The sequence below is a fragment of the Electrophorus electricus genome, chromosome 14 (genome assembly GCF_041902795.1).
Source record: "Electrophorus electricus isolate QZ-2024a chromosome 14, ASM4190279v1, whole genome shotgun sequence".
Taxonomy (NCBI): domain Eukaryota; kingdom Metazoa; phylum Chordata; class Actinopteri; order Gymnotiformes; family Gymnotidae; genus Electrophorus; species Electrophorus electricus.
This window is the reverse complement of record NC_137510.1, coordinates 25,307,974-25,317,904: the sequence shown is the minus strand read 5'-3', so window position 1 is coordinate 25,317,904 and position 9,931 is coordinate 25,307,974. Positions and strand designations below refer to the sequence as shown.

Here is a 9,931-nt window from a genome sequence, read left to right as displayed (position 1 = left end):
TCACTGCTCATGGCCTGCACACTAAGAGTCAGAGAATCAGACCTCAAATCATTCTGAGGAGAAAGGAATGATAACCACTCTCTGTGAACTTCTACCGCTCAGACTGGGTTAACCTCCCAATGCCGGTGCTTCAGAAGCACTTTCAGATCCACACGGACCTCGGTGCACGGTATCTCATGAAAACATATTCTTGAAATGTAATACACTGCAATTTGTATACTTCTGTATATTTAACCGCACACACACACACACACACACACGTGTGTGTGTGTGTGTGTGTGTGAATAAAAAGAGATGTGAGCTGTATCTTCGTAGTGTGCCCCACAAGGTGGTTCCAGTGCGTCTCCACAGAGACCAAAGTGAAGCTTGTAGGTCAATTTCAACAATGCCTCAAACACACGCAACACACGGGTTAGACCGCTGAACCTAACCCCTACGACTCGTCCCCCCCCCCCCCCCCAGGAGATCTGCCCAAGCGGATTTCTGTGGGTGGCGGCGCACGAGAGGAGGTACGCAGGAGCCCGACCATGGCTACAGTCCCGAGGCACTGGAACCTGCAGTCGTGAAGTGTGCTGAAAGCAGAGCATGCAGGCTAAACCAGAGTGTAACCAGAATACCACTGTGGTGATACTATGGGTCATGGTGGTTTGAGCAGAGAAAGAGAAACTGGGGATCACAGGCGGAGCCCACAGCTGCCACCTGTCGGGTTCAGCCCGTGTAAGAGTCTGGGTTCATTTTGCTTTGCTGGCATAAATAAATAAAGAATAAAGGGGGGTGGGGTGTGTGTGTGTGTGTGTGTGTGTGTGTGTGTGTGTGTGTGTCATGAGTAGCCCCATTTCTGTTTGCACAAAACCTGTTTCCTGTGGAATGAATGAAGTTTGTGATCGTTTTGCTGCAATCGTTGGAATGGAAAAATCTGCAGAAACTTCCCTCTTTATGCTAGATGTTGAAATCCCAGGGAGTGTGGGAGCTGGCGAGGTCAAATTTTATGAAACCTGTGACACTTCTTGTTTGCACTTCGCAGTAGCTGCTCTGATATCTCTGGTCTCACGTTGAGTCACAGTCATGAGACTTATGGCCTCGGGGTAATACAAATGATCTTTAGTTGTTATAGAGGCAAAAAATAATAATAAAAATGCAGATATGTAAAAGAGGAAAGAAAAAAAAAATCACTCCAGAAATGTGAGGAAGAGTGCGTTCCACTGGTGAAACTGAAACGTGCCCATTTGTTCAGATTAGAATTTTTCTATGGGAAAAAAACCCCACTCAACATTAAAAATGACATTTGAAGAGATGCTGCACTGTCAGCATGTACCAGAGTTCTCAGGCTGAAGTGAGCGCGTTTGGCTAATGTGGCTGATCAGAGTGTTTTAGAGTGAGTCATGTGTGCTGATAACCACCCTGGCCAGAACTCTTCTCATTACAGAGGCTCTTATACTCAAGGGTCTGTTTTTTTGTGTTCGGTACTGGTACGAACAGCTCACCGGGCCAGCTCATTGGCTGTGCTCCCACTGCTATTTTCAGAAAGGAACCCGAATGATCCCCCAACGCAGACACACACCAAAAGCCACTCCCCCATCCCCAGCATATGAGACTCAGTAACGGACACCAAGGATGGATGGCTTACAGAACCACAGCACAGGAAGCGAACAGCCGAGTGAGCTCCATTTCCACTTAACCCTTTCATTACTGTAGGGTAAAAAAGACAAGTAATATGAGTGTGAGTCTCCAAGAATCCAAGTGTGGACTGCAAGTAAACCCTTATCTGCAAGGACAGGATCAGCTGCTCTGGAAAACATTTAAGATAATCCTGAAATTCAGAGAAATTCTTCAGAAGGATTAAAAAAAAAAAACACTGTCCCTCTCCATTATGTAACTATTTCTTAAGACATGTCATATAGCGTTAAAATATACATTATTTAATAGAACACTTGCATGAAAAGACTGACCTCTACTGGTCCATATAGAAATCAGTCACAAATGGAGATAACTTCATAGACCGACACAGAGGGTCGACCGTTTTTAGGGTGATAATATCGGAAATTCAGACAAGCACAAAAGTGCGAAAGGCTAAGTCCTGTCTTTAATCCATTATAAAAACTTTACATTTTATAAATCTACAGCAGGTCATAAGATAAAATGAATACTATACCAGTGGACTCCCAAAATGAAATTATAGTTCAGGCATGTACTGCATATGGTAATTGGTGTAAAGTGCAATTATTTAAGTTAGGGAAACTAACTGCACAACACTAACAACTAATCTCAATTCAAAATATCAGCACTAAGAAGACCTCTCAGTTGATGTTGAGGATGTGAACTTGCAATAAGTTCCAGATTGCGATTTTGGGTTTAGGTTTCAGCTGGGGTAAAACTCATGACCATGACCACACTAGCATTGACCACTGTGTAAAAATACCAATGACCAACTAAACAAATGTGAAGGATATTGTACAATTTTCCCTCAATCGTGTTGATAGTCTAGCAGTTAAAAACTAATCGTTCTAGACGTGCATCAGAAATCAGAAACGTTTTGGCAAATATAGTTCCTCTCTGGAACAATACTGAAAGTCTTATTTATCATGTGTACACGTTCACTTTATCATCAAATGAATGTGTGTTGTTGATGCATGTTTTTTGTAGGTCTTTGACATTTTTATAATGGATTCATGAATGTGGCAGCAGCCTATATTTATAATCTCTAGGTGGGGAGAAAACGGAAGCGTATGGATCTGCACACAGCACTGCTAGGATGCTTTTGTTTTGAGTAGTGTATAGCAGAAAACATACACCAAGACGGTCACCTGTCTCAAGACAGCAGATTCACATTTAAGACTAGAGTTCTGTCAAACATGAATTTATAAGCTATACTTTCTGAAGTTCTGAGGGAAACCGTTTCCCAAATGCACATTTTAAACATCATTGTGCTATTGCACTCTGTGAATAAGCTGACGGGTCTTTAAAAAAAGTTAATCAAGTTGTAAAATACCACAAAACAAAGACAAATTTCAAATAAAAGTCATCCTTTAAAACGGACGCCAGCTTTCATCTTAAGACAGACTAGTAATAAAAATGTTTTGTCCAAAACAAAAACCCAAAAACAATGCATTTTCAAATTGAATATTAACCCCAAATAATACTTATACTTAACCCGTAAACAGGAAGAGTCATGTGAAGAGTTGAATTTAACCACAAACACAGCTGTAAATGAACATTTGGTGCAGTCTGTCACACTGTATAGCCCTAATGCTGCCTAACATTCATTAGACCACCATTTCTGTTTCAGATACCTGAAAAGAACTACTGTCAACTTTAGAAGAAGGCACAATGACATTAAGGCACACAAGATCAGAACTTACAGTATTCAATCAACTTAACTGTACCTTACAATAAACTAAACTGTAAAACACTTTACAAATGTTACACTGAATACTGCTGGTCCACTTTCCACAATGTTTTGCCTACGAAGTAAAAGTAAAAAGGTATTTAAAAATTGTTTTAAAAAACTGTTTCAACTGACATTTCGACTAAAAGGAGGTGGGAAATGGAGGTATTTGGGGGCAAAGGGGTTAATTGTACATAAGCCATAGAACTGGAGCAAACAGCTAAGCGTTCTGCTAGCAGTGTGTACCGAGGCACTGTGGCTGTGATTACAGGCACTCAAGCTTGGCAGGTTCCACTGTGGGCAGGAACTGGATGTCTTTCCAACCTAAAAGGTTCAGTCATAAGTCAAGTGATTCCTTTTGCACACATTTCAAAATGAAGGCCACATTTTCAAGGTCACAGTTTGTCCCGCGTTACCAAACGGAGTGCTGCAAACATCAACTGATCAGCTTGTAAACAGAAAGGCCTCTAATGAGACTTCCCTTGGTGGCCTAAACATCCATAGACACTGTCTGCATGGACGGAGCTCACAGAAGCATAGTTGCACATATGCATTAAATGTGTTAAATCACACGTGAATTATATGCAGCGGTTTTTTTTTTGTTGTTGTTTGTTTGTGTTTACTCTTGGCATTCAACTCTTGAATCCCCATCTCCCCTCTTCAGTTCAGCAGCTCTAGGTAGGTTATTGGCACTTTGCCCCTCTGGTTCCCACGCTCTCCCATAAGCCAGTCCGAGTCCATGCCTGGCACGCTACTCACCATAATCACCTGCACAAGAAAAGGACAGTTGCTGCTTCAGAGGCCGCACTGCTGAAGGTGCCATTCTCCTCACGAGAAGCTCGCCAAAACAGTGTTATCCGTGTATCGCGGCGATAACAACCAGACAGTACATACCTCATCAGCCAGTAAGGAGAGCTCGCTACTCCCGGCAGCGTCGTAGTCGTAGAGCACACGCGCCCGGCGACTGCCCCCCGCGGTGAGTAGCTCGCCGAACCCCAAGGAGCATTTTCTTGGAGCGGCGGCGGGCGACGTGGACACCGGCAGGGTGGGCACAGAGACATTGGCACCGCCTCCCGTCTGGTTACTACTGGAGGAAAACGTGGAAGGGAAGCTGCAGACAGAAGAAAGGTGATCGCGTTAGCGGGCAACCTCTTGGAGCGCGGCCTCGCGGGCTTTAGCCAAGCTGTTAGCATAGACACGAGGGTTGAAACAAGGTATTGAAAGTCGGCGAACCTTCCGAGCTGTTTTTGGAGGTCGACCATGTACTGATAACACTGCGCGTAATAGGTGGTCTGAGCCTCGACAAAGTCGTTCAAGCAGCGAAGGTGATGGGCCTGTGTGAGATAAGCATGGACATGTAACCACACCGCGCCAAGTTCCCATCCCAGTCCCGCAGTCGAGCCCCGCTCAACCGCATGAAAAAGTCAGCAACCTTCCGGGGCCTCAACGCTGGCAGCGAGCGAACCCCAGGTCCCTACGCCCAAATTTCAGGCCAGTCCACAGTCTACAGACAGCCAGGCCAGCTAGCTAGGGATGCGAACACCAATACGTGTTCCTGTCAGACTCCAGCCGGCAAAAAGTACAAGGGTCGGCAACTTTCATATTTTAGAAGATCACCACAGGGTCTATGAGTCCCTTATGAGACACAAATTATGTCTTTTGGACATAATTTTGGGTCAAGCGACACTCGTCTGCTGGACTGTATTTCTCTTTTTAAGAGGCTCTGGGCCGTAGCCATCATGCATACATGTGTGCTGCTGACTCCCTCCAGGAGCAGTCTGGTGATTTCGGCCTGCCTGTCAAACTCGCTCTGGGTCATCTTTACATCCTGCTCTGCCTGAGAGAGAGAGAGAGAGAGAGACATAAAATTAGATGGTATAAAATGAAGCATCAATCATGCAAGTACTCTCACAAAGTAGCTTCATATTGCACTGCATTGTATTGTTGCACTCGTGTAGTGCGTCATCTGTTGCACTTGTTTTGTGTTGCACCACGGTCCTGGCGGAACATTGTCTCATCTTTGCTGTGTACTTGTATATAGCTGAAATGACATTAAAGCCTTCTGAACCTTTGAACCTTGAACCTATATTATCCCTGTACTAAAACACGCACACTGAACGAACAGGAAACATTGCTAAGATTTGGAGTGACTGTGGATTAAACTCCGGCCATGAGGAGGTCCATGCCAGTTACTCAGGACATTACCCTGACGTGGCTTCAAGGCCACTGGGGTGCTGCCTTACAGCAGCTGCTCTCAACACGTCTCTGCCAAGTAGTATGGAGGAATCCAAAAGTCCAATCATTCCTCTTACCTCTGTCACTTCCTCTGCCCACATCTTTGGAGGGGAACCAGAAATATCCACCAACCCGCACACACACGTGCGCACTAAGCAGTCTTAAGGCTTCGCTAAAGCACTATAGGGGAGCAGGCGATTACCCTCAGCTGCTGAGTAGGTTTTTTTCCTTTTCCTTTCTTTTCAACAAGTGGTTCACTTGAGAAACCTCACTGAGAAACTGGCCTCAGCAAACAAGCAAAAACTATTTTAGTAAAGTGACCGAGTCAAAGCATTAATTAGAAAAAAAATGTAGTAGAGACCAAACAGGCTTGTTGGAATTGCACAGAAGATTAGATTGTGTGTGTATCTGTGTGTGTCTGCATGAGAGAGATGTGCCCTGTCTTGCGCTTCCGTTACAAAAGTGCAACCCAGCACCAGCAAGTGTGCAATTTTGAAATGGCTCAGCACTGTTGAGCAAACATGGAAATCCTCTAAAAAAAGAAAAAAAGAAAAAAAAAATATATCGCAGGCATACTCAGAAAAAGGAACCTTGTAAGGAACTCGCCGGGCACACTAACAACGAGCTCCCGAAGGCAGCTCACTCAGCTGAAAAGAGGAACCAGGATGCCAAAGACAGGCTCACGCTTGCTGAGACGAGACCACGCTACGACACTCAACCTCGAACCGGCGCCAGGTTCAGGACGTTCAGGAAGGAGGGGAGGTGTTAGCAGGGGCCTCCGTGGAGCCTTTGGTACCGAGCGAAAGGCGGAGGAGAGGAGGGAGGAGGACTCACAGCAGCTCGGGCCTCCATCACCCTGGCCTTCTTCAGCTTGGTCTTGGCTGCGTCGAGGTCCAGACGTTTGACCTGCAGTAGCTTCCGTTCTTTCTGCTCAGGGGTGGAGGCGGAGGGGTCAGAGCAGCTACATCATGCCAGCATCACCTCATTATAAATCACTTAAAAAATACACACACTTTCTTCTAAAATTTCACAGGGCTGAGAATGCAGGGTCGTTAGTTACTTCAATACCTTCAATAACTCGTTAACTCTAAAACCTCACAGCATGTGCGGTTATTCAGATATCAGATTCATGTATATGAAAATTAGCACATAAAAATATTTTAAAACATACTTCCCAAGATTATATCCGTCTAAGAGCTTCTTGGGTACATTACTGCTAATGTAAACAGGGTCACTTTAAAACATAACTGCTATGCTATTTTCAAGCTTGAAATAAATGAGTTGTCTCAAATCAGTTGTAGCAACCTTGTCACTGAAAGCACCCGAACAAGCCTGATCTTGACCTTGACCTCTAATGACCTCGGCCAGACGAGTGTTGTCTGGGTCACAGTGAAAACAGGAGCAGATTTGATCTGCTTCACTCATTGTGCACAAAGGCAGATAAATCCTAACTTATCATGCTGTCGTTATTTCATTACTTGGTGCAAAATGACCAGTTTGTGTGAGAAACGTGCTTCCCTTCATCGAAGGTTAGGACTGATTCCAGTCTTATATGGCGATACTAAAAATATTTTTGGAAAGCTTATCGCTGTATTTTTAGACTACTGCCTCTGTGCCACTGGACAGAAATTACTGCAAAAAAAAAAGAGAACCTGCTTCCATGTGATAACAAATTTCTCAAGCCTTAACTTGCACTTCAGATGAATTCTAAATGTTGACCAAGGTTTGAACTCACCAGTATCGTTTTGAAGTCACCCTCCAGAAAGTTCCGGAAAGGTGTAAGAAAATTAATGGCTGAGCTCTGGATAAATTCCCTCTCAGCTCCTCCAATCTGCTTCTCAGTCTCCCCACACTTTACCAGCGCATTTCCTACACACACATACAGGAAGCCCTGCCGCTAGGTTCAGCATCATAACTGGATCGCAACTTACACAAAGGTTCTTCCGTTCACTCACCCTGGATTTTATCTCAGTACTAAATAAGCAGTATTTTCTATTATGTTATGATTACTTGAATTATTTCATTTCTAGTCAGTACTGCAGAACAATATGTAGCATCACTGGAATAACTGAAACACATCAAAGTTTTCAACACAGTAGCAAGAGAAGAGCTGTTTTTTTTCTATACATTTCTATGGCGTTCTGCAGTAGCGTGATGACACAAAGCACTGAGTTATAGTTATAGCTGTTGTTATAGTTAGTTAGTTCAAGTAATAGTTATAGATGGAGGCTAACCGTAGGCTGTGCCAGGCCCAAACTCGTTCCCAAAGTCTATCATGGCTTCCCCCAAAAGCTCATGGTTATTCATCCGTGTGGGGGCTTTTTTATCCAATTTCTCATACAAGAATTCCTCTATCCGCACATCTGCAAGGCAAATTAAAGGAGGAACTCCATTAAGAGAAAAATAAACTGACACCAAACACCATTCACATAATAAGCCAGATGCCATTGCACTCACGTGTGTGTGAGTGCCAGTGTATGAGTGTCTGTGTTCCAGTGAGACTGAGTTATACTGTGTGAGATCTTAGAAGGGCTACTGATGTGGATTTAGCTGTGTACACACCTTTAAAGTTCTGTTAAAATGTTAAACACCATGAAGGGAAAATAAACATCCACTGAAACTTGAGCTGAGTAATTAAAACGCTGAGTAAGCTGTTTTCATTTTCCCTACAAGGTAGACCGCATATACAGGACTGGTATCGGTTAACATACTTTATACATTTCTAATATGAACAGATAGCCAAACAGGGGACTGAGGCCCTCTGATCTTACTGGGGTTGGGCTGTAGTAATGCTTCTGTTTGCTTCAGAATCTTCTCTGTCCAGTGTTTTGTACATTCTGCTCTAGTCAGAAGTTTTTCCAAGTGTGCATCCAACTCGGTTTTCTCAGCTTGGCCCAGTTTCTCTTCTGTAAACTGACAGACAATAAAATATAGAAATAAAACCCATTGCAATACGACAGTCTTGCATCTGCATCTTTCCATAATAACTGAAACCCTTAACTGGGGGAAGCTCACAAGCGGACACATGTCTAGAAACCTAAAGCATGAATAACCTAACAGGGACACACAAGCCCCAGAGATATTCCAGTGCCACCGTTTGATCGTAGTCACTCATTTTAGCCAGTCGATTACATCCACCGAGGCAACACAAAACGGTACAAATTACAGAACAAACACCCCACGTCCGAATGATACATCATTATATAATCAAGTGACTCAGTTACACAAACGTTACTTATACGGTCCAGGACATTTGGTAACCTAACGTTATCTTACTGCGCTAACATTATCTATATCAACCATCTGATTGTGTTGGATTATCGAATTAGTGTTTTGTCTTGTGATACAAAATGTAGCCAGATAGGTGGTAATCCTTAGTCTGGCTCTAGGTTCAGTCCAAACAAAGCCCGGCGTGTTCACCCTGAGCTGGCTGGGCAGGGCCGGATGTGCTGAGCTAGCACTCGGAAACTTTTTGTTGCCTCGCTAGCTCAACCTTTCCCAGATTTAAAAAAAAGTCATATTGCTAGCTAGATCCAAAAGAACAACGCCCCCGCTTCGTAAATGTTGTTCCCAGATCATGTTCGTGCTGAATCCGTTTTCAATCGAAGTTTTATTTGTATCGAAGTGCTTCGAGCTCTCTGACTGAAGAGGACAGCCCGGCGGGTTCCTGATATTACCAATAATATTAGTCGACTGGTATGTTTTAAATGTCCAGTGTTTCTTCAGCTAACCAGCCACGTTAGTCACACCGCTCGGTCGTCCATAAACACGTTATCGTTATCGTCATTTCAGTCCAAACAACGCCTTTCAGCAATACCAGACTTTACCTGCACCGCTCGACTAAGGAAGGTTCCGGCGTCCGCCGCGAATCTTTTCACATTAAAATCCATTTTCTCCTGGAGTCATAAAGTTAGTAATGTCTGGCCACACTGAAAGTACACAACATCAATATCAGCTAGCGTGTATCACGGTTCAACAGTAGCTACATCTAAGGCGAAAGCGACTGGCGGAAAAAAAAAAAAAAGTCCCACCCACAAGATAGCTGCTCCAAGACAGTGGCAGCAGAGAGCCGCCCCAGAGAGAAACCCTAGAGAGCTGCCTGAGGTTGGAGGAAAGCCCCAAATTATCACCCCTTCGCCACCTCTCACTAGACACCAGCCCATGGCTGTCACAGGCAGCTGTGTGCAGATGTCCCCAGAAACATTTGTTCAGTTCATTCAACTGAAACTTTATTTCACAGACCAAAAAAAAGCATTCATTCAACAAGTAACATGACAAGTGTCGATAGTTATTACTATATTATTATTATTA

The 9,931-nt window shown here is 43.9% G+C and overlaps 1 protein-coding gene across 1 annotated transcript; it reads right to left on the bottom strand.

The window, feature by feature from the left end:
* Window positions 1–2,065: 2,065 nt before the first annotated feature.
* Window positions 2,066–9,749, bottom strand: sh3glb1a (SH3-domain GRB2-like endophilin B1a). Its single transcript, XM_027007232.3, has 9 exons — window positions 9,448–9,749; window positions 8,392–8,533; window positions 7,855–7,983; window positions 7,356–7,489; window positions 6,455–6,547; window positions 5,133–5,222; window positions 4,619–4,719; window positions 4,280–4,496; window positions 2,066–4,153 (listed from the first exon to the last, which is right to left on the bottom strand). Exons 1-9 carry the CDS (start codon window positions 9,508–9,510, stop codon window positions 4,046–4,048), a joined length of 1,077 nt encoding a protein of 358 aa, XP_026863033.2. The 5' UTR covers window positions 9,511–9,749; the 3' UTR covers window positions 2,066–4,045.
* Between the last annotated feature and the right edge of the window lie 182 nt (window positions 9,750–9,931).